Source organism: Cetorhinus maximus, chromosome 5 (assembly GCF_964194155.1).
Source record: "Cetorhinus maximus chromosome 5, sCetMax3.hap1.1, whole genome shotgun sequence".
NCBI lineage: Eukaryota > Metazoa > Chordata > Chondrichthyes > Lamniformes > Cetorhinidae > Cetorhinus > Cetorhinus maximus.
The window spans coordinates 169,305,466-169,331,475 of NC_135883.1; the positions used below are offsets into that span (position 1 = coordinate 169,305,466).

Consider the following 26,010-nt stretch of genomic DNA (forward strand, 5'->3'; position numbering starts at 1 on the left):
CCTTAGGTAGCAGCAACCACAATGTGATTCAATTTTACATCCAGTTTGAGAGGAAGAAGAGTGGTTCTAAGACTAGTATTTTCAACTTAGATAAGGGCAACCACGTGGGCATGAAAGCTGAGCGAGCTGAAGTGAACTGGGATTCTACCCTAGGTGATAGATCAATAGAGGAGCAGTGGCAGACATTTAAGGGGATATTTGGTAAACTAAAGAAGTTAAGGAAAGCATAAAGCTTAAGTGAAAAGGAAAATATGAAGCTTAAGGAAAAAGCATATAACTGCACAAAGATGGGTGGCAGGTCAGATGATTGGTCAGAATATAAAGAACAGCAGAGAATGACTAAAAAGTTAATAAGGAGAAAGAAATTAGGGCAAGAGAGGAAGTTAACTAGAAATGTAAAAATGGACAGCAAGAGTTTCTACAGGTATTTAAAAAGGAAAAGAATAAATAAAAGCTCATAATTTGGGGGGGTAACGTATTAGCATGGATAGAAGATTTGCTGGCTGGCAGAAAACAGAGAATATGCAAAAATGGGTCTTTTTCTGATTGGCAGGATGTGACGAGTGGAGTCCCGCAGGGGTCTGTGCTGAAGTCTCAGCTTTTTATAATTTACATCAATGACTTAGATGAGGGGAGTGAAGGCATGGTAGCTAACTTTGCAGATGACGCAAAGGTAAGTTGAAAAGTATGTTGTGAAGAGGACATAGGGAAGTTGCAGGTGGATATAAATAGGTTGAGTGAGCGGGTAAAAATCTGGCAGATGGAGTATAATGTGGGAAAACGTGGTTCAAACATGGACAAAAGAACTGAATTCTCGAGTTGAGGTGAGAGTGATGGCCCTTAACATCAAGGCCGCATTTGACTGAGTGTGGCATCAAGGAGCCCTAGCAAAACTGGAGTCAATGGGAATCAGGGGGGAAACTCTCTGCTGGTTGGAGTCATACCTAGCACAAAGGAAAGTGGTTGTGGTGTTGGAGGTCAGTCATCTCAGTTCGAGGACATCACTGCAAGAGTACCTCAGGGCAGTGTCCTCAGTCCAACCATCTTCAGCTGTTTCATCAATGGCCTTCCTTCCATCATAAGGTCAGAAGTGGGGATGTTCGCTGATGATTGCACAATGTTCAGCACCATTTGTGACTCCTCAGAGGCTGAAGCAGTCCTTGTCCAGATGCAGCAAGGCCTGGACAATATCTAGACTTGGGCTGACAAGTGGCAAGTAACATTCATGCCACACAAGTGTCAGGCAATGACCATCTCCAACAAGGGAGAATCCAACCATCGCCCCTTGATGTTCAATGGCATTACCATCATCAAATCATCCGTTATCAGCATCCTGGGGGTTACCATTGACCAGAAACTGAACTGGACTAGCCATATAAATACTGTGGCTACAAGAGCAGGTCAGAGGCTAGGGGCTGAATTTTCCCCCTGTCAGGAAGGTTGTGCGGGGGCGGGCAGGAGCAAGCACGAACCTGATCGGTGCCTCCGATCAGGTGCGCACCGCCATTTTATGTGCGTAGGCCTTAATAGGCCCGCCCAGCGTGACGCATACCTAGAAGTGTTGTGTGCTCCCAGCGCGGGCAGGGGGGATTCCCTGAGTTGGGGCCTGCATTCTTTCGCGCATGCACGTGAGAAAGCGCATAAATCTCCCTGAGGCACCGACTTCGTGCCTCAGGGAGATTAGTTTAAGTTTCGAAAAATGTAATAAAGGTAAAAAAAAATTTGAAGGACATGTCCCCTCATGTGAAACTGTTACATGATCTGGGACATGCCCATTAATTTTTTCAAAAAAATTTTATTTAATTAATGAACCCTTCATGAAACCTTATCCCATCCGTGGATGAGGTTTCATGAAAAATGCGAGGCTGCCTGGGCTCTTCGCCTGCCCGCCAACCTTAAGGTTGGACGGGCAGCATTCTTAACAGCTTTAATGACTTTGTTAATGGCCTTAATAGGCCTTTGACATTTCGGCAGGTGTGCAGCCACCGAACTGGCAATCTAAATGATGCGCGGTGACGTCGGGATGCCCGCCCAACGGCACCGTGTGTCATTTTACACATTGGCGAGTGCACCCCACCCCAGCTCGCCGATGGGAAAATTCTTCCCTAGGAATCCTGCAACGAGTAACGCATCTCCTGCTCCCCACAGCCTGTCCACCATCTACAAAGCACAAGTCAGGAGTGTGATGGAATACTCCTTACTTGTTTGGATGAGTGAAGCTCCAACAACATTCAAGAAGCTCAACACCATCCTGGACAAAGCAGCCCGCTTGATTGGCACCACATCCACAAACATTCACTCCCTCCACCACCGACGCACAGTAGCAGCAGTGTGTACCATCTACAAGATGCACTGCAGGAATTCACCAAGGCTCCTTATACAGCACCTTCCAAACCCACAACCACTACCATCTAGAAGGACAAGGGTAGCAGTACGATGGGAACACCATCACCTGGAAGTTCCCCTCCAAGTCACTCGCCATCCTGACTTGGAAATGTATCACCATTCCTTCACTATTGCTGGATCAAAACCCTTGAACTCCCTCCCTAACAGCACTGTGGGTGTACCTATACCACATGGACTGCAGCAATTCAAGAAGGCAGCTCACTACCGCCTTCTGAAGGGCAATAGGGATGAGCAATAAATCCTGGCCCAGCCAGCGAAGCCCACATCCCGTGAATGAATAAAAAAAATGTTATGCTTCTGTTATACAGGGCATTGGTGAGACCAATGTGTATGCAGTTTTGGTCTTCTTATAGGAAGGATGTAAATGCATTGGAAACGGTTCAGAGGAGGTTTACTAGATTGATACCTGAAATGAGCAAGCTGTCTTATGAGGAATGGTTAGACAGATTGAGCTTGTTTCCTCTGGAGTTTAGAAGAGTGAGGGGGAGTTGGTTGTAGCATATAAGATCCTGAACAGTATTGACAAAGTGAACGTGGAAAGGATGTTACCTCTTGTGGATGAGTCGAGAACAAGGGGGCACGGCTTTAAAATTAGGGGTTGCCATTTTAGAATAAGAGATAAGGAGAATTTTTTTCTCTCAGAGGGTTGCGCGACTTCTGCCTAAGAAGGTGTTGTAGGCCGGGTCATTGAATATTTTTAAGGTGGAGGTAGATAGATTCTAGTTAGGGAAGGAAATCAAAGGTTATTGGGGATAGATGGGAATGTGGAATTCGAAACATTAGCAGATCAGCCACGATCTCATTGAATGGCAGAGCAGACTTGAAGGGTCAAATGGTCTACTTCTGCTCCTATTTTGTATGTTCATATATTCATAATATAAAGTAGGGAAGTGTGAAGTTATCCACTCTAGACAGAAAATTGAAAAGTAGAATATTTTTTAAATGGGAAGTATTGATATTCAGAGGATCCTGGGTGTCCGTGTACCTGAATAATATGTTACCATTCAGGCGGAGCAAGCAATTAGGAAAGCAAACGATTTGTTAACCTTTATTACAATAGAATTGGGGTATAAGGGTGATTAAGACTTACTGCAATTGAATAGGCTATTCATGACACCAAACCTGGAGCACAGTGTACAATTTTGGACTTCTTATCTAAAAGGATATACTAGCTTCGTAGGGAGTATAACAAAGCTTCATTAGACTGATTCCAGGGTTAAAGGAATTGTCCTACAAGGAGAGGTTGAGTAGACTAGGCCTATATTCCTTGGAATGTAGAAGAATGAGAGGTGATCTCATTGAAATATATCAAATTCTTAAGTGGTTTGACAGAGTGAATGGTGGGAAGATATTTCTCCTGGCTGGGGAACGTCGAAGTAGAGATCACAGCCTCAAAGTACGGATTGGCCACTGAGACCCGCAGAAATTTCTCCACCCAAATTGTTGTGGCTCTTTGGAATTGTCTACCTCAGTTGTTGGGATATATTCAAGACAGAGGTTGGTACATTTTTAGGTACTAAGGGAATTGCAGGATATGGGAACAGTATGGAAGGTAAAATTGAGGTAGAAGATCAGCCATGATTGTATTGAATGGTGAAGTAGGCTCAAAGGGCCAAATGGCCTACTCCTGTTCTTATTTCATATGTTCTTAAGTTGAATGATTGTTCTTGTGGTACAGAAGGACAAAAATAATCTCAGCCTTCGATTGAATACATATATTTTGAGATTTTGAGTTAAAGAACACAGAAGTTAAAGTACACAGCAACATAACATAGTGGGAATTTTTGTCAGATTTCAACCTGAGAAAGTTTTCGTTAGGCTAAATCCACAGTCGTGCACCTATTTTCCAACACATACTGGCAACAGAGGAAAAATGTTACCTAGATAAAGACTGAGAATATTTGCCCCCTGTGATTCTACTAATTGAAAATTATGCCAGAAAAGCTCACCATGGCCTGAATTTTCCCGTCGGCAATTTGGGGGCAGTGCCCGCTCGCCGACGGGAAAATGACGTGGGATGATGTCGGTAGGAGCCCCCGACGTCATCCTGGTCCCTTTAAATTTTTAGGAAGGCGGGCAGACAGCGAAATCAGCTGTCCGCCCGCCATCCTGCCAATGGCCAATTAAGGCCATTGACAGGCTAATTAAGATAATTAAAGATCTGTCCGTCCAACCTTAAGGCTGGCGGGCAGGCCAGGAGCCCCAGCGGGCTTCTGATAAAGCATGAAACCTCATCCACTGGTCCGTTTTTAAAAAGTCTAATAAAGTTTATGTCATTTTTATTAACATGTCCCATCTCGAGTGACATTGTCACATGAGGGGGACATGTTAATATGTTTTTAATTTTTCTATTTTTTGACTTTCCTTACCTGTCAATATTATCTCCCTGAGACAGGGCTTTGCCTCAGGGAGCAGTGCGCTCTTTCGCGCGCATGCGCAAAAGTGCGCACTTTGACAGATGGGGAATTTCTCCCCCCCCACCGCACAGGAAACGCATAGCGCTTCCCGTCGGGTAGGCCGCTGGGCGGGCCTTAATTGGCCCACCCACTCAAAATGGCGGCAGGCCCTGTTTCAGTGGCGGGGGTTGGCTGTCCACCCGCCGCCGAGCCGGTAGGGCCCGCCCGCCAACCAAGGGCAAAATTCTGCCATATGAGGGGTGCACATCACCTTGAAGAATACAATGTTCATGAAAATCTTTGGAATATTGAAAATTGAAATTGACTGACGTGGCATGAAATTTATTTAAGATTTATTAAAATACATGATTTTTTCTGACCTGATGCATAGACATTGCCACCAACTTTCTGGCATGAACTTCTTGTCCCTGACCCATGGATATTGCCCGACAATCTAAAGAAAACGCATCAGTTAGCTTTCACACAAAACATTATTCAGTCTTAGATTATAATTATAGTCTACACAAATGTGAACAGGAGTTAACCACAATAACAGCAAAATACCAACTAAAGGGTTTTACTTGTGATGACCCTGTGGCAGTGGTTTACGTTTGAGGTATGGCCCCTCCAGTATACAAAATCTGTGAGATTTAAGGAATGCCCAGAGAGATTAACTTGCCAGAAGATTTTGACATTTGCATTCAACAGTGTTCATTTGCACTCATTTGACATCAGTTGTGCTCAAAAGCAATCATTTAGCTATCATTTAACATTGCAAGTAGTGTAACTCACATCACTGTCATCCATGGCCCAAAACAGTAGCACTCAAACATTTGCGATTAGCAAAATTACTTACCTTAAGCATTCTGACAACAAAAACGATCATAAAATTTGTTCTACATATTTCTGAATTTCTGCTGCTCCAAGCATCCTAAAACTGAACTAACTTTGGAAAAAGCAGACTCTGTTTCAACATAGGTTTTTTCAAACTAGTATTATGTTTTTCTTTGTGAATAGTGCAGCACACCCCCGCTCCATTCCCTGCATCCCCCGCCGGATTGCAGCAGTTTTCTCTCCAACGCCAGCCCACACAGAGCAATTTTCTTGTGATGCCCTGAACCCCCATCCCACCCCTTCCAACTGGATCGCAGCAGTTTTCTTCCCCATCTACCCTCTCATTTTCCCATTCTCCTCCTCCTCTCTCTCTCCCCCTCTTCCCCCTCTATCTCTCACCATTCTCTCTACCCTCACGCTCTCTCTCTCACTCTCTCCTTCTTCCCTCTCTCACTCTCTCTCTCTTCCCCCTCACCCTCTCTCTTTCACCCTCTCTCGCTTCCCCCTCACCCTCTCTCTCTCATTCCTTCTCTCTCACCCACCCTCTCTTTCCCCCTCAGCCTCTCTCTTACCCTCTCTCTCTCCCCCTCTTACTCTCCCTTCCCTCACCCTCTCTCTCTTCCACCTCACTCCCTCTCTCATCCCCTCTCACCCACGCTCTTTCTCTCCCACCCTCTCGTTCTATCTCACCCTCTCACTCTTTCTCTCAGCCTCTCTCCCTTTCTCGCCCTCTCTCTCTCACTCACCCTCTCTCTCTCACAAACTCCCTCTCACCTCTCTCTCACTCTCTCTCTCTTTCACTCCCTGTCTCTCTCTCACACCCCCTCCCATTTACTCTCTCTCCCTCTCTCACCCTCTCTCTCTCACACACTGTCGCTCTCACCCTTTCTCTCTCTTCTCCCCTCACACTCTTTCTTTCCCTCTCACCCTATTTCTCTCCCTCCCACCCTCACCCTTTCTCTCTCTCACACAGTCTCTCTCTCTTATCCTCTCTCTCTTTCACCATCTCTGTCTCCCCCTTTCACCCACTCTATCTCTCTCCCACCCTCTCATTCTATCTCACCCTCTCAAACTCTCAGCCTCTCTTTCTCACTCTCTCTCTCACCCTGTCTCTCTTGCTCACCCCGTCACTCTCTCACACCCTCTCTCTCTCATCCTCTCTCTCCCTCATTCACCCTCTCTCTCACACACAATCTCTGTCTCCCACCCTCTTTCTCTCTCTTTCCTTACCCTCCCACACTCTCTCTCACTCACCCTCTCTCTCTGTCACACTTACCCTCTTCCTTTCACACTCTCTCTCCTCATTCCTTCTCTCTCCCAACCTCTCCCTTTCTCACCCTCTCTCTCTCTCTCTCATCCTCTCTCTCCCATCCTCTCTCTCGCTCTCTCTCTCTCTCACCCTCTTGCTCTCTCTTCCTCTCTCACTCCCTCTCTCTCACTCACCCTCTCCCTTCCATTTACCCTCTCTCTCCCTCATTCACCAACTCTCTCTCCCTCTCATGTTCTCTACCTCACTAACCATCTATCTCCCTCTCACACCTTCTCTATCCCACTTGCTCCCTCTCTCACACTCTCTCTCTCACACACCCTCTCACTCTCTCTCCCTCATCCTCTCTCTCTCTCACACACTGTCCCTCCCACCCTCTCTCTCTCTCACTCTTTCTCTCCCACCCTCTTTCTTTCCCTCTATCAACCTCTCTCTCTCCCCCTCTCTCTCTCTCTCCCCTTCTCTCTCTCACATTCTCTATCTCACCTCTCCATCACTCACCTGCTTTCTCCCTCAACCCCCTCTCTCACACTCACCCTCTCTCTTTCACACTCCCCCCTCTCTCTCTCACTCAACCTCTCTCTCTCACGCACCCTCTTTCTCCCTCACTCACCCTCTCTCTCCCTTATTCACCCTCTCTTCCCTTCACTCACCCACTCCCTCACCCTCTCTCAACCTCTCTGCCTCTTTCATGCTCTCACTCTCTCTCCCTCGCCCTCTAACTCTCTCTCAATCTCTCTCTCTCTCACCCTCTCTCTCTCTCATTCTCTCACTCTCTCTCTCATCTCTCTGTCTCTCTGGTTGCATGCACTATCTTCCAGAGAACAATGGAGAGTCTTTTGCAAGGACTTCCCTGAGTGATAGTGTACCTAGATGATGCTCTGACCACAGACGGGGTCAACCGAGACTGAACACTTGACCAGCCTGGAGGAGACACCAAGAAGGTTCATGGGAGCCGGCATACGGTTAAAGAAGGAGAAATGCACATTTCAAGTACCAGAAGTTACTTACCTGGGTCACAGGGTGGACGCCATGGGTTTGCATCCGGCAGAAGAGAAAGTTGGGGCAATAAAAGATGCACCCTCACCATCCAATGTAACCAAAGTCAAGTCCTTTCTGGGTATAATCAACTACTATTGTCGTTTTTTGCCAAACTTATCAACTGTGTTAGCACATTACACTTGCTGTTAAAAATGGATCACCAATGGTCGTGGAATTCACAACAGGAAGAAGCCTTTGTGAAAGTAAAGAAACTGTTGCATTTGTCATGTTTATTGGTACACTACGACCCATCAAAAGAGTTAGTATTAACATGTGATGCCTCTCCTTATGGTGTAGGAGCAGTGTTATCACATAGAATGGAAAGTGGATCAGAAAGGCCCATTGGCTATGTTTCGAGAACCCTCTCCACAGCCGAGAAGGGTTATTCCCAGCTAGAAAAGGTGGTATCTGGAGTGAAGAAATTCCACCAGTATCCACAGGGATGACATTTCACCACTGTGTTAGACCGTAAACCACGAATGGGTTTATTCAGTGAGGATAAGGCTATTCCACAATAGCATCAGCAAGAATACAACATTGGGCTTTGATATTATCTGTGTATGAGTATACCTTAATGTACCGTCCTGGCTTACATATTGCAAATGTGGACGCACTAAGTCATCTCCCGTTACCAGATAGCATTGTACATGCTCCAGCACCACAAGAAATTGTGATATTACTGAATTTCTTGGATTATTTGCCTGTGTGTGTGAAGCAAATTAGAAATTGGATGAACAGAGATCCAATATTGTCGAAAGTCAGAGACTTTGTCTTGCAAGGATGGTCAAATTTGAGACCATGCCAGAAACAGAGTTAAGTTGTCAAGGTGGAACTTTGTTGGAAGGAACAAAAGTTGTTGTCCCATCACAAGGAAGAGAACCACTCTTGACAGAGCTCCACAGTGCGTATCCAGGCATGTCAAAGATGAAAATGCTTGTGTGAAGCTATGTCTGGTGGCCAGGCATTGACAATGACATTGCAAGCATGGTCAAGCACTGTCTCCAGTGTCAGCAACAACAGAAGTTGCCTGTTTCAGCTCCTCTGCATCCTTGGGAGTGGCCTGGTCAACCCTGGGTTAGACTACATATTGATTATGTAGGGCCATTCTTAGGTACCATGTTTTTGTTGAATGTAGATGAACATTCTAAATGGATGGATGTATACGAAGTCAAATCGCCAACATCGAGCGCAACTATCAAGAAGCTGTATCGGTGTTTTAGCAAACATGGCCTATCTGAAATCGTCATTTCTGATAATGGTACAGCTTTTACCAGCACAGAGTTTCAGAAATTCATGAATATGAATGGAATCAGGCATATTAAAAGGGCCCCTTACCAGCCTTCATCGAGTGGTTTAGACGAGAGAGCAGTGCAAACTTTCAAGAATGTACTCTAAAATCTCGACTTTCCAGCTTTCTTCTTACTTATCGTACAATGCCAAATTCAACTATGGGTTCAACGCTGTCTGAATTATTGATGAAAGGCCGCCTACATACACAGTTAAACCTGGTGTTTCCAAATTTAGAGGGGAAGGTAGAGCGGAATCAGAGAATTAAAAAATGGAACCATGATATACATAGCAAAGCTCGCACATTCAGTGTTGGTGATACGGTATTTGTGCAAAATTTCGGAAGTGGACCTTGTTGGATTCCTGGAACCATTGTCTTGGAGACTGGTCCATTATCTTTCCAAGTACAAGTGGAAGATAGCATTGTTTGTAGATCATATTCATGCTAGAGAGACATTCCAACAACCAACTATTCTGCCTGTGATTAATGTCGAGCCGTCAATTCCTGAGGTGACAGCGCAACTTAGAATAGACATGCCCAATGTCTCTGTAGAGTTGCCAAACACAAAACTGCCACTTTCTAATGATGTAGCTCGTGCTACAGTTCCATATCCTTTCGATCTCTCACACTCTCACTCTCTCTCTTTCGCCCTCTCTCTGTCTTACCTTTCTCTCTCTCACCTGCTCACTCTCAACTTCTCCATCCCTCACCCTGTCTCTCTCATTCTCCCTCTCTCTCTCACACCCTCTCTCTCACCATCTCACTCTCTCTCTCAGCCTCTGTTTCTCCCTCTCACATCATCTCTCTCTCTCATTCACCCCACTCACTCTCTCTTTCACCCTCTCTCTGTCTCATGCCCCCTCTCTCTCTCATTCTCTCCCTCTCACTCACACTGTCTCTCACCCTTTCTCTCACTCACTCACCCTCTCTCCCTCACACATCTCTCTCCCTCAAGCTCTCTCTCTCCCTCTCGGATCCACTCTCTCCCTCTCTCAGCATCTCTCTCACCCTCTCTCAGCCTCTCCCTCTATCTCTCCCTCTCACTCCCTCTCACTCCCTCTCTCTCCCTCTCTCTCCCTCTCTCTCCTGCCCTCTCACTCTCTCTCTCTCACCCCTCTCTCTCTTACATCTCCCCTCTCTCAACCTCTCACAATCTCTTTTTCACCCTCTCACTCTCAACCTCTCTCTCTATTTCACCCTCTCTCTCTCACTCACTCTCTCTGACCCTCTCATTCACCCACTGTCTTTCACCCTCTCACTCACCCACTCTCTCTCGCTCACCCACTCTCCCTCTCTCACCCTCTCTCTCGCCCTCTCTCTCTCTCACACACCCTCTCTCTCTCAATCTCTCACTCACCCACTCTTCCTTGTTCTCCCTCTCTCATTCTCACCCTCTCACTCTCTGTTTTTCTTCCCTCTCTCTCTCAACCTCTCACACTCTCTCACTCCCCCCCTTAACCTCTCTCTCACCTTCTCTCTCTCTCACCCTCTCACTGACCTGCTCTCTCTCCCTCACTCACTCTCTTTCTTCCTCACTCACACTCTCTCTTCCTCAATCACCCTCCCTCCCTCTTCAATCTCTCTCCCTCTCACCCCCTCTCACTCCCTTGCTCTCCCTCTCTCTCCCACTCTGTCCCTCTCTCACCCTTTCACAACGTCTCTCACACCCTCTCTCACTGTTCCTCATGCTCTCTCTTCTCCACACCCCCAGCCCCTGCCCGAGAGGTCAAGTTGCAGGTCGGGGAAACCACCTGACTTGCCATCCCAACCAGACATGATCATGCCCCCGACCAGAAGCGACTACTCTTCTGACCTCAACTGACCACTCCTCCACCAGACCAGGTTACCCTCCTGGCCAGAAATGATCTCTCACATGACCACACCTGACTACCCTCCCAACCAGAAGTGACCACGCCCCAAAAAGACCCAATGACCCTTCTGACCAGAAATAACTACTCGCTGAACAGACCCATCTGTCCTCCCGCCCTGAATTGACCACTCCCCACCAGACACGGTAACCTCCCAATTAGAGCTGACCACTCCTTGATAAGAACCAACTACCCCTGACTCGCCCAGAACTGACCACTCCCCTGACTGCACCAACTACCCTTCCACCAGAATTGACCACTCCCCAACCAGACCTGACTAACCTCTTGCCCCGAACTGACCACCCCCACAACCAGATTCGACAACCCCCCTGACCAGAACTTATCACTCACCTGACCACACCCAACTACTCTTGCACCAGAACTGACCACTCCCTGACGACTCCCAACTACCTTCCTGACCAGAACTGACCAGTCCTGACCAGAATTGACCACTCTCCGAACAAAACCAGCAACCATTCCATCAGTCCCGACTACCAGCCTAACCAGAACTGACCACTCCCCTGACCGCACCCAACTACTCTTGCACCAGAACTGACCACAGCCCAATGACCCCTGACTACCTTCCTGACCAGAACTGACCACTCATTGACCAGTCCTGACCAGAACTGAGAACTCCCCGATGACCCCCAATTACCTTCCTGACCAGAACTGACCAGTCCCGACCAGAACTGACCACTCTCCGAACAAAACCAGCTATCATCCCATCAGTCCCGACTACCAGCCTAACCAGAACTGACCACTCCCCTGACCGCACCCAACTACTCTTGCACCAGAACTGACCACACCCCAATGACCCCTGACTACCTTCCTGACCAGAACTGACCGCTCATTGACCAGTCCCGACCAGAACTGACCACTCTCTGATCAAAATCAGCTACCATCCCACCAGTCCCGACTACCAGCCTAACCAGAACTGCCCACTCTCTGGCCAGACTCGACTACCATCCAGACCAGAACTGATTACTCCAACATCAGACCCGAATGCCTTCCTGAACATAATTGGCCGTTCCCCAGCCACAGCTGACTAACGTCCTGACCAGAACTGAACTCTCCCCCGACCAGACCTGATTACCCTTGCAACCAGAACTGACTGTTCCCCAGAAAAAAGCGACTACCATCCCGACCAGAACTGACCACTCTTTGACCAGACCCAACTACCATCCTGACCAGAACTGACCACCCCTCTGACCACCCCCCGACTATCCTGATCAGAATTGATCTCTCCCCCCAGCCAGATCCAAATACCCTCTTTACCAGAACTGACCACTCTCCGATCAGATCGACTACGTGCCAAATGAGCACTGACCACTCACACGACCAGACCCAACTTTCCTCCCATCCAGAACTGACCACTCCCCCAGCCAGATCCAAATATCCTCCTGATCATAGCTGACCATTCCCCATGCAGACACGACTATCCGCCCAACCATTACTGACCACTTCCCTGGCCAGACCTGACTGCCATCCTGACCAGAACTGACCACTTCTCAACCCAAATCGACAACCCGCCTGACCAGAACTTACCACTTCCTGACCCGGCCCAACCTGACTACCCTATCAATCAGAAATGACCACCCCTGGACCGGACCCAACTAGCATCCCAACCAGTACTGACCACTCCCTGATCAGAACCAACTACCATCCCAACCAGAACTGACCACTCCCCTACCAGACTCTACCGTCCTCGTGGCCAGAACTGTCCCCTCTCCACCCAGATGGGATACCTTCCCAACTATAACTGACAACTGCCCTGGCCAGACCCGACTACCATTCTGACCAGAATCGACCACTCCCCACCTGGACCCGACCATCCTCCAGGCCAGAACTGACCACTCCCCACCCAGACAGGACTATCTTCCCAACCATAAATGATGACTCCCCTAGCCAGACCTGACTAGTCTCCCAACCAAAAACATCCACTCCCTGAACAGACCCAACTACCCCCCTGACCAGAAATGTCCATTCCCCGATCAGGTCTGAGAGCGTGGAGGATTCATTTAAAAAAGACGCGGAGAGTTCATTTTCAAAAGAGTGTAGAGAGTAGGGAGACCTCATTTTAAAAAGACTGTGGAGAGTGATGAGAGTTCACTTTAAAAAGAGAGGAGAGGGTTCAGTGAGACCAGCAGCGGAGAGACATCACGAACCATAATGTGATGCGAGTGCAAGGAAAGCAGCTGATTGGTGCATTTTTCTGGTCTTTAAAGTAAATGTAAGGTCTTAAGGTCCTTTGGGGAGGTAATGAGCAGGATAGATGAAGGGGAACCAATAGATGTGATATATTTGGATTTCCAAAAGGCGTGCGATAAGGTGCCACACATAAGGCTACTTAATAAGATAAGAGCCCATGGTGTTGGGGGTAATATATTAGCATGGATAGAGGACTGGCTAACTGATAGAAGACAGAGAGTTGGGATAAGGGAGCATTTTCAGGATGGCAACCTGTAACTAATGGAGTGACACAGGGATCAGTGCTGGGGCCACAATTATTTACAATATATATTAATGACTAAGACGAGGGAAGTGATGTACTATCACCAAGCTTGCGGATGACACAAAAATAGGTGGGAAGGCAAACAGTGACCCAACTACCTCCTGACTAGATTTGACCACTCCGCAACCAGACCCAGCTACCCTCCCAACCAGAACTAACCACTCCCCGACCAGTCCTGACTAGCTTCCCAGCCAGAACTGACCACTCCCTACACTAGAGCCGACTGCCATCCCGAACAGAACTGACCACTCCCCTGACCAGATCTGGCTACCCTCCCGACCAGAGTTGACCACTCCCCAACCAGACCCAATACTCTCCCGACCAGTGTTGACCACACCCCTGACCGGATCCAACTACCATTCTGACCAGAACTGACCACTCCATGACTTGACATGACTACCATCCCGACCAGTGCCGACCACTCCCCATCAGACCCGGCTACCCTCCTGACCAGTATTGACCACATCCCCAACCAGACCCAACTACCATCCCGACCAGAACTAACCACTCCACAACTCGACACGACTACCGAACTGACCACTCCCTGACTCGACACGACCAGCAAATTGACCCGAACTGACCACCCCCTCGACCAGGCCCGACTACCAAGCTGACCAGAAGTGACCACTCCTCTTACCAGACCACACTACCCTCCTGACCAGAACTGACCAGTCCCATATCAGACACCACTGCCATCACAACCAGAAGCTACCACGCCCCCGACCAGACCCAGCTACACTCCAGACCAGAACTGAACACTGCTCCGATCAGACCCGTCTGCCCCACTGACCAGAACTAGCCACTTGCCTGGCCAGAACTGACTACCCTTCTGAACAGTACTGACCACTCCCCGACCAGACCCAGCAACCCTGCTGCCCAGAACTGAACACTTACCAAACAGGCCCGACAATCCTCCTGACCAGCACTGACCACTCCCCAACCAGATCCGGAAATCCTACTGACCAGAACTGACCAATCCTTGATCAGTCCTGACTACCCTCCCAAGGAGAAATGAGCACTCCCTGCCCAGACACAACTACCCTCCCAACCAGAACTGAGCACTTCCCTGGCAAGACCCGACTACCCTCCTGACCAGAAATGACGACTCCCTGATCAGACCCGACTACCCTCCCAATCAGGTGACCACTCCATGACCAGCCCAGACTATCCTCCCAACCAGAACAGACCACTCTCCCGGCCAGACCTGACTACCCTCCCGACCAGAACTGGCCACTCCCCGAACAGACCCGACTACCCTCCACACCATAACTAACCTCTGCCTGGTGAAAACCGACTACCTTCCTGACCAGCACTGACCATTCCTGGTTCAGTCCCGACAGCCCTGCTGACCAGAAATGACCACTCGCCAGCCAGACTCAACAACCCTACTGACTAAACTGACCACTCCCTGACCAGGCCCGACTACCATCCCAATAGAACTGATCTCTCCCCGACCAGATCCGATTACCCTCCTGACCAGAACTGGCCACTCCCCCGACCATCCCGACTATCCCCCAATCAGAAACATTCACTCCCTGGTCAGACCCGACTTCCCTCCTGACCAGAACTGACCCCACTTCACGACCAGACTCGACTTCCCTCCCGACCAGAACTGACCCCACTCCCCAACCAGACCTGACTATCCTCCTGACCAGAAAAGACCACTCCCCAACCAGACCCGACTACTTTCCCATCCAGAACTGACCATTCCCTGACCAGTCCCCAATACCTACCTGACCAGAGGTGACCACTCCCCTACCAAACCTAACTTTCCTCCCAATATTAACTGACCACTACATAGCCAGACCCGATTGCCCTCCCGGCCAGAACAGACCACTCCCCTACCAGACCCGATAACACTCCCAACCAGAACTGACCAGTCCCCCAACCAGACCCGATTACATTCCTGACCAGAAATGACCACTCCCCTGACTAGTACCAACTACCCTACCAATCAGAACTGACTATTCACCAACCAGACCAGTCCACTCTCCTGATGAGAACTGGCCACATCCCCACCAGACCAAACTACCTCCCAACCACATTTGACCACTCTGCAACCAGACCTGACTACCATCCCAACCAGTACTGACCAATCCCCAACCAGACCCAACTACCATCCCAACCAGAACTGACCACTCCTTGACCAGGCCTGACCACCCTTCTGACCAGTACTGACCACATCCCGATCAGACCCGACCACCCTCCTGACTAGAATTGACCACTCCCCGGCCAGACCCGACTGCCTTCCCAACCAGGACTGTCCGCTCCTCCGGCCTGACCTGACTACCCCCCATGTCCCGACTGCCTCCCTGCACCCGACCTACACCCCCCGGCTACCTGACTTCTCCCCAATACAAACTGACTCTACCCCAACCTGCTTACCGCCTTGACCTCATTACCCACTCACCCACCCAGACCCTACCCAATTGGCCACTTACCCACTTCACTCACCCATCCAAATCATCCACCCACCCATCTTTCCACCTCAGCCACTTACGGACCTCAACCACATAGTAACCTACCCACCTCACCAGCCCATCCCCTTCTCACTTAAAAAAGCTCATCCTCGTAACCCCTACCCACCTCAGCCACCTACCCACCTCATCCACCTTCCCACCACACCTCCCTACTCACTTACCCAACTTACCCACTTACCGGCCTCACCCACCTACCGACTTACCCACCTACCCATTCACTCACTCACTCATTCACCCATTCAGCCACTCACAGTTCACTAACATTCAAACTGGACCTTTAAACTATAGCTGCTAATGCCATAAAAAGTAAGCATGTCCTGTCTTCCCCCCTGTCTTGCTCTGCTCCAATGGAGTTCCCTGATGGAACCCAGGGAACACAGTTCCCCTGTGCTGCAAATTTCTGTGAAAGCCGGAGTTGGAAGGCACCAATTGAAATATGTAGCAGCGTCAAGTCGTGGAAATTTTTGATTGCAGTAGCCAATCCGATGATTATTGCCACTGCTTAGAAGATCCAGACCCCGGTTTATAACTACATATGTTATGCACTTGGGTTTACTTCTTATTTCCCCCAAGAATTCTCTTATTAGAGACATTGATCTTAAAATTATTTCTAAATGGGACAACCATCAGTATACCACATTCCGCTGGAAGATACCCCTCAGCTCCAGCAATTCTCAGAGCTAAATTTTTCATTTCCCCTTTCTTGACGGGGGATGCCTGATTCCCTTGTTCTGGTCACTTTTTAATACTTCCAATCTAATCTATTGGTTGCTTTCTTTGCCACAAGATTTGGTGGGAATCACTGCCAAGTTTGAAACTAGTGGAAAAATTTACAATCTTCCAGCTTCTATTTCCTCACAAAATTCAAACTTAGATTAAGCCTTACCTGTATTTAACTTAGTGAATGATGAAGTTAGGTTTCTACTCTGCTGGCAGTGCATGTCTTTCTAACTCTTATTTACTTTGACTATCTTGTCTCAGTGAGCTGCAAACGGCACAAGGTCCAAACTGCAACTAACTCAGCAAACACCCAGATAAATTGAAACCAAAGTGCCTCCCTAAACTCCACCCATCTCCATGACAATGTCACCTGATATGGGATTTGCCCAAACCAATTTTGAGATTAATTACCCGTCATTTACAATGTCTTCTTTGATCTGATGAAATAAATGTGTTCTACACTTTTCAGGGTTCACTGAATGATTTTAAACCAATTTAGCTCTAACTCCCAAAGCAAAACCAACTCTCTGGACTGCCATTACTGCAAGGATTACAGAAGTCACATCTCCAGGTCTTTAGCTAAATAAGCTAAGTAAACTGCTTTATAGATCTATCTATCCTATTCTGGCTTTCTTAAGCAAACACGGGTCAGTCTTTGAACTGTCATTTGTTTTAGGTGTACTGGCAATTATTAAAGTCAAGAATTTTAATTAACTTATCTTTACAGCTCTAATCTTCAAAGAACTAAAAATTACCTCTAAGATATTAACATGAACCACGATCTAGATATTTGCAACAATACAGTTAGTAGGATAGTCAGCTATTGCAGTGTCAACAATAAATGAAAGGGTTTGCTGAGGGAAAATGCCTTTATACAACACAAGAAAAGGGAGAGTTACAATGACACTCTCCTGATGCTAATTATGTTGAAAACATCATAAAGTAATCTGTTGATAGTGATTTTCCCCATTGGCAACCTAGGTTTTCTCTTGGTATATATAAAAATGTTAAGTGAACATAAGTATAAAGCATTTTAAAGAAACACAGAGAATGCTAACCAATGCAGTTGTATTCACTACAAAGACTGTATCCGTACCAATTTCAAGCTTTTTGGCCAGTCCTTCAATCTGATTGCTGGGATCAGAGCCCATGGACAGGAAACAGATCAGAGGAGTTTGTGTGTCACTTTCTTCCCAGGTTGTCTCCAGGTTTAGAATCACCGCCTCTGCATATTTGGCTCCCATTGCATCAGAAATGTAGCTTCGAGCTTGTGAGAGAATTCTGTCTGGACACCATGATCTGAAATTCAAAGAAAGAATGAAATCAAAGCACTTAGGAATTCTTCATTCACTGCTAAAGAAGAATTCAACATGTGTACTCAAGTAGAATTCAGAAAATAACAAAGCGCAGTTGTTAGTAACTGTGCTACAGAGAGAATGGTCCCTTCGGAAAGCTTGGCCAGAAAGTTAGAGGCAATACCCACTCTGCTGTCCCTGGGAGATACGGCCAGATTTTATGGTCGTTGGGCAGTTCCAGAGTCACAGAATTGTTACAGTGCAGAAGGAGGCCATTCGGCCCGTCATGTCTGAGTGGCTCTCCGTAGGAGCAATTACAATAATGCCATTCCCCCCCCTCCATCCCACCTTCTCCCCACAGACATGCTCATTCTTCATTTTCATATAACGTTCCAATTCCCTCTTGCATGCCTCAATTGAACCTGTCTCCACCACACTCTCAGACAGTGCATTCTAGGTTGCAACCACTCACTGTGTAAAAAAGATTTTCAACATGTTGCCATTACTTCTTTTGCCAATTATCTTAAATCTGTGCCCTTTTGTTCTCAATCATTGCACAAACTGAAATATTATTTCCCTATCTACTCTGTCCAGATGTCTCACGATTGTGAACATGTCTATCAAATCTCCTCTCACCTTCCCTTCTCCAAGGAAAACAGTCCCAGCATCTCTAATCTATCTACATAACTGAAGCTCTTCATCCCTGGAACCATTCTCGTGAATCTTTTCTGTGCTCTCTCTGATGGCTTCACATGTTTCCTGAAGTATGCCACTCAGAACTGGACGTGATACTCGAGTTGAGGCCAAACCAATGTTGTACATATGTTTAACATAACTTTCTAGCTTTTATACTCTATGCCTCTATTATTAAAGCCTAGGATGCAGTTTGCTATATTAACCATGCTCTCAATCTGTCCTGCTATCTTTAAAGATTTGAGGACATATACATCCAGGACCCTCTACTCCAGCACACCCTTTGGAATCATACTCTTCACTTTATATTGGCTCTCTGCATTCTTCCAAACAAAATGAATTGTTTCACACTTCTCTGCGTTGAATTTCATCTGCCACTTGTGTGCCCATTCCACCAACCTACCTATGTTCATTTGAGATTCTACACTATCCTCCACCAGTTCACAATGCTTCCAAGTTTTGTATAATCTGCAAATTTTGAAATTGTGTTCTGTACACCAAGGTCCAGGTCACTGCATATGAACATACCAATTAGGAGCAGGAGTAGGCCACTCAGCCCCTTGATCCTGCTCCGCTGCTCAATAAGATCATGGCTGATCTGAATGTAACCTCAATCCCACATTCTTGCCTAACCCAAATAACCTTTCACCCTCTTGTTAATCAAGAATCTATCTAGCTCTGTCTTAAAAATATTCAAAGATTCTGCTTCCACCGCCTTTTGAGGAAGAGAGTTCCAAAGACTCACAACCCACAGCGAAAAAATTTCTCCTCACCTCTGTCTTAAATGACCGACCCCTTATTTTTAAACAGTGACCTCTAGTTCTAGGTTCTTTCACAAGAGAAAACATCCTCTCCACATTTACCCTGTCAAGACCCCTCAGGATCTTAAAGGTTTCAATGAAGTCACCAGGGAATGCTGTCACCTTTCTTTTCATTGAAAAAGGCACAATGTGTGTACATCCTCTTTTTGTCTGCAAAGGGCAGGGCCCTGTGTATTAATGTATGTAGCTTCTAGCACGCATAAGTGAGCCACACTGCCAGCCTGTCATTATCTTAAATTGGATGTCAGCATAATTCTTAGCGCCCACAGGGTTCTTTAACAAATGTTATCCAATCGCAAAATCACAGCTAATGTTGGACACTATGTTTTGAGTTTGCAATCACCGCTGGTTGGGTACAGTCAGTATTTTGCCTGTTGTGAACAGCTGAAGGGACATGCTGTTTGGTATGAGTGGCATTCATCACCAATAGGATGCTGCCATCAAGCCAAAAAGATGTTCTGCCTATTACAAATGAGTAATGTGGTATATGAATTTCAGTGCCAGTATGATACTACCTATGTCAGCCGTACATTCCAAAGATTGGTGGATTGTGCTATCAAATTACTATTTGTCTCCTAAGTGTTTCCCTTCTGACACTTGATCTACTTGACTCACCTCAATCCCAAGAACCAGGTCTAGCAGTGCTTCCTTCCTCATTAGACTGTGAACATTCTGCTGTAGAAAAGTTTCCTGAATACATTCTAGGAACTCGCCTCCATCTATCATTTATACTACTGCTATTCCAATCTATATTTGGATAATTATAGTCTCCCATTATAATTACTCTATATTTTTTGTACCACTTTGTCATTTCCTTGCAAATTTGCTCCTCTTATTTCTTTCCACTGGTTGGTGGCCGATAGAATACACTGAACAATGTAATTGTACCTATTTTGTTCCTTAGCTCTAGCCAAACATATTCTGTCCCTGACCCCTCTGGGGTATCCTCTCTCCCCAGCACTGCAATGCTCTCCGTTATCAATAATGCTACTCCTCCTCCTTTCCTTCCTTTCATATCTCTCCAGAACACCTTGTATCCTGGAATACCTAATACCCAGACCTGCCCTTCTTAGAGGCAGGTGTCTGTTATAGCCACAACATCATATTTACACATGGCAATTTGCACCTGTAACTCACCTACCTTATTTACCACACTCCACACGTTCACATACATGCACAGTAACCCTTATTTAGACAAAAAGCACTGAAAAAACTGAGTAGGTTTGGCAGCATTTGTGGAAAGAGACAGTAACTACTACCTAGAAGAGAAGGTGAAAATAGGACCCAGAGACTCAGGGACTCAGCTAGTCCCTTTGTTTAGAACATATAAATTCCAACATTCTCAGTGTGACCTCAACAGAGTGTGGGAGTTTGGTAAGTTGAAGAAGTTCAGTGAGGAAGGAGGAAGGTACTCCTTTACTTTTTCTAACTCTTTCACCCTGTAGGAATAGTTTCTTGCTCTGCTACAGGGGAAGAAGCTAGCTGTTTGGTGGGTATCTGATAGGTGGTCAAGGTCTATTCTATTCCTAATATTGCTAATATAATGCCATTATTCAAAAAGGAGGGGGAGGGGGGAGGCAGAAAGTAGGAAACTATAGACCAGCTAGTTTAGCATCTGTCGTTGGTAAATTATTGGGATCCATTATTAAGGAAGTAGTAATGGAGCATTTGGAAAGTCAAAATGCAATCCATCAGAGTCAGCATGGTTTTATGAAGAGTAAATTGTGTTTGATTGATTTTCTCGAGTTCTTTGAAGATGTGACAAGCAAAGTGGATAATGGAGATCCTGTGGATGTAGTATATATGGACTTCTAGAAGGCCTTTGATAAGGTGCCGCACAAAAGATTAATACACAAGATAAGATCACATGGTGTTAGGGGTAATATATTAGCTTGGATAGAGGATTGGCTAACCAACAGAAAGCAGAGAGTTGGAATAGGTCTTTTTCTGGATGGCAAGCTGTAACTAGTGGGGTGTCACAGGGTTCGGTCCGTGGGCCCCAACTATTTACAATGAATTAATGACTTGGATTCGGGAAAGAAGGTACTATAGCTAAATTTGCGGATGACACCAAAATAGGTGGGAACGTAAGTTGCAATGAAGAAATCAGAAATTTACAAATGGATATGGACAAGTTAGATGAATGGGCCAAAATTTGACAGATGGAGTTTAACGTGGATAAGTGTGAGGTTATCCATTTTGGTCGGAAGAATAAAAAGGTGACTTATTATTTAAATGGAGAGAAACTTCAGAATGCTTAGTGCAGAGTGTGTCCTCGTGCATGAATCGCGGAAAGCTAGTATGCAGGTACAGCAGGTAGTAAGGAAAGCAAATGGAATTTTGTCATTTATTGCTAAAGGAATAGAGTATAAAAATAGGGAAGCATTGTTGCAACTATTCAAGGCATTGGTGAGACCGCACCTGGAGTACTGTGCACAGATTTGGGCCCCTTAGTTGAGGAAGGATTTAGTTGCATTGGAGGCGGTTCAGAGGAGGTTCATTAGATTGATTCCAGAGATTCGGGGCTTGTCTTATGAGGAGAGATTGAGCAGTTTAGGCCTAGAATTGCTAGAGTTTAGAAGGATAAGAGGAGATCTAAGTGAGGTATGTAAGATGCTAAAGGGGATAGACAAGGTAGACGTGGAGCGGATATTTCCCCTTGTGGGGCATTCTAGAATGAGAGGCCATAGTTTTAGGCTAAGGGGTGGTAGATTTAGATCAGAGATGAGGAGGAATTACTTTTCTCAAAGGATCGTGAATCTGTGGAATTCACGACCTCACAGTGCAATAGATACCGGGACCGTGAATAAATTTAAGGAGGAGATAGACAGATTTTCAATTAGTAACGGGTTAAAAGGTTATGGGGAGAGGGCGGGAAATTGGAGTTGAGGCCGAAATTAGATCAGTTATGATCATATTGAATGGCGGGGCAGGCTCGAGGGGCTGAATTGCCTACTCCTGCTCCTAGTTCTTATGTTCTAAGGTTTAAAATAATACAGGAATTTATGGTAAGATTAATAAACATATTTTTAAAAATAAATACTTAAATACAATAATTAAGTAATTCACATAGGCTGGCAGGACAGGTGATGTGTCATGGCTGCAGCACCTGGGAGCTCCTGGACATCTGCAGGAAGTGGCTATGGCTTGAGGAGTTTCGGTTCAAAGTCATTGAGCTGGAGGCTGAGCTGCAAACACTGCAACACATCAGGGAGGGGAAAGTTACCTGGACACTTTGTACCAGGAGGTGGTCACGCCCATTGGGATTGAGTCTTCTGATTTGGAAGGCGGTTAGGTTACGTGACTGCTGCTGAGAAAAGTAAGGGGACCCAGAAGGCAGGAGTGCAGAAGTGTCAGCCTCTGCAATTGTCCAACAGATTTGAGGTTCTTTCAGCTTGTTTGGATGAGGGTGGGGGCTGCAGTGTGGATGAGCTGACTGGCCATGGCAATATGGTACAGGAAGCCATTGAAGTGAGGGGGAACACAGAGGGATGCAGTGATAGTTGGGGACAGTATAGTGAGGGGGATTGACACCGTTCTCTGTAGCAAGGAGAGACAGTCCAGGCGGCTATGTTGCCTGCCCCATGCCAGGGTTCAGGGCATTTGCTCAGTGCTGGAGAGGAAATTACAGTGGGTGATGTCCACGTAGGTAAATAGGCAGGGTGAGGAAGGAGGCTTTGTATTGTTAGTATGAGGAGCTAGGCACCAAATTAAGAAGCAGAACCTCAAAGGTAATAATTTCTGGATTATTACCTGAGCCAAGTGCAAACTGGCATAGGACAAATAAGATCAGAGAAATGACTGTGTGGTTCAAAGGTTGGTGTGGGAGAAATGGACTCCGGTTCGTGGAGGACTGGCACCAGTAATGGGGGAAGTGGGATCTGTACCATTGGGACAGTCTACACCTGAACCATGCTGGGGCTGGTGTCCTCGAGAGCTGCATAACTAGGGAAGTAGAGAGGGTTTCAGCCTGAATAGTAGGGGCACGGGATCAAATTTGGGAAGATGTGGTAAACCAAAGTGTAGAGACAAGGCAAGAGAGAAAGGTATTAATATGGGAAACGCTAAACAGACCGTGAGAAGCAGGGGCAGAGAGTACAAATCTAAGAGCAAATCAACAGATAAAGCTAGACACTACAAAAATAATAAAAGGGCAAAACTAAAGGCTCCGTATCTAAACACAAATAGCATTCAAAAGAAAACAGGTGAACTGATCACGCAAATAGAAATAAATAAATACAATCTGATTGTTATAACATGGCAGATGATGTGTGCCAGGCAGACCAAGACCACAAGGGAAATTTGATTGTGCTCTCACAATGGTTTTGCAATTGGTATTTATTATGAGAAGATGCATGCACTGAGTTCAGAAGTAATGAACCCACTCAGAACTTTAGAGATTTTTAAAAATTAAATTAAAACATGTATTAACAAAATAAAAGATTTCAGATACATACATAAGACGACAATTCCTTACTACTGTAACAAGTCCTAAAATTCCTAATTGACCTGACTCCTAGGGCTGAATTTTGCCCTTGACGGGCGGGCCCGACTGACTCGGCAGTGGGCAGGCAGCCGATCGCCGCCGCCGAAACGGGCCGCGCTGCCATTTTGCACGGGCGGGTCAATTAAGGCCCGTCCAGCGGCTTTGCAGTTCCCATGTACAACGGGAAAATTGAATTGGCAGCGGGCATGTTCAGACCGCCGGTTCCAATGGGGAACTGGCAGTCTGTATAAAGAGAGGCCAGGCAGCCTCCTTGAGGCAGTTCACCATGGCCACTCATAGGGAAGGACATGGTTTGAGGGCAGAGGAGGAGGAGGGGGGTGCAGGCTGCAGGATAGGCCAGCAGCGGGGCCACTGTGCCCCTCGGTTCTCAGATGCCTGCCTCGCTGCCCTCCTCCAGGTGGTGTCCAACTGTCGGGAGATTTTGTATCCAGAGGAAGGGAGGAGGAGAGCCCCCCACGTCACCAGGCAGGCGTGGCAGGAGGTGGCGGTGGCTGTAAGCTCCCATGACAATGTGCGGTGCACCGGAACGCAGTGCCGCAAGTGCTTCAATGATTTGCTGCGCTGTGGAAGGGTGAGTACCATGTCAGCCTTGGCCATTTGACCCAGCAGGTAGCCTTAGCCTTTGAGCCCACCACACCCCCACCCCACGTCTTAGTGTCGTTACTGCATTGGGCATTTGGCGCATGCTGGGTGGGCAAACAGATAGTGACCATGCTTACATCAGCCTTAGTGGCTGAGGAGAAGATGGGTTCTCCCTGCAGCATATGTTGGTGTTTGTCGCATTTGAGTAGTCTGGGGGCAACCTGCAGGGGAGGCAGCTAGGCACATACTCAGAACTCCAACACATGTCATATTGATGGTGAAGAAATGGTGGAAGGGGAGCCTCAAGGTATCGTGGCCAAGAGCCATCTGTTGGCCTCGGCGCCGCACCTAGTTGCGCCTCCTTGTTATTGGCACTAAGACCCGTGTGTTATTCAAAGCGATGGATGCTGAAGGTGTCCAAGGTGTCCGTTGGGGAAGGGGGTTGGGACCAGCCGTACTATCTTCTAGTGACTGATCACCAGTAGTGTGGACAGGAGCCACTGGAGGCCTCAAATGGGCCACTGTGGTTGGGGTGTGGCATGCGCGTGCAGAGTACATGAGCGATCAGCCCCAATAAATGCTCTTCTCTGTTCTGCAGGCAAAAACAGAGAACAATATGAGGGAGCGGCAGCGGACTGGTGGTGGGCACGCCGTGCTGCAGCGCCTCACCACCTATGAGGAGCAGGCCATGGAGCTGGGGAGGAGGCAGGCAGTCAGGGCAACAGGTGTTGGTGAGGCTGGGGTGCAACGGCCAGGTATTTGAGGGCCACAGTCCCATCCACTCTGTATCCCCACCATCCAAAGCACTGCTGGTTGCTGCAATCGTTAATGCTGCAACACTGCTCATTCACAGACTGATACAGTCAGACGTGTGGGTCATATACAAAGGTCCCTCGGCCCCTTGAGGATGCGTGTCTCTAGCACCTTCCAAAGTCGCCTTATCCCATTTGTGACCATTATCCCCATGGCCTAACATGCCATGCCATTGCTGCTGCACATCCAAATACTTATTGCATCTTAGGAAGTTTTGTACCTCCACCACCCTTTCAGCCAGTGCGTCCCGCATTACTCTGTCCAAAAGGTCCTCAGCACCTCACCTGTCAACCTCATGGCACTCAACTTAAATAAATGCCACCACATTAGTCATCCCTGCGCCAAGGGGAAATGTTGCCTTCTGTCCACCCGTTCTATGCCCCTCATAATGGTATGCAGGTCAATAATGTGACCTGTCAATCTCCTGTGCTCCACAGCAAATGTCACAAGTGTTTCGTCATCATTCCAACTCTCCAGGCCAGCATGC

At 47.1% G+C, this 26,010-nt stretch overlaps 1 protein-coding gene across 1 annotated transcript in view; it reads right to left on the reverse strand.

The window, feature by feature from the left end:
• The window catches only part of LOC144681152 (dynein axonemal heavy chain 8-like), a 1,929,890-nt gene that overhangs the window by 152,177 nt on the left and 1,751,703 nt on the right, over positions 1–26,010 (reverse strand). The window contains exons 79-80 of the mRNA XM_078542879.1: positions 17,909–18,111; positions 5,183–5,256 (exon numbers count right to left, since the gene is read on the reverse strand). Of these exons, the coding sequence (XP_078399005.1) occupies positions 5,183–5,256; positions 17,909–18,111 (277 nt within the window). The remainder of the gene's footprint in view (positions 1–5,182; positions 5,257–17,908; positions 18,112–26,010) is intronic.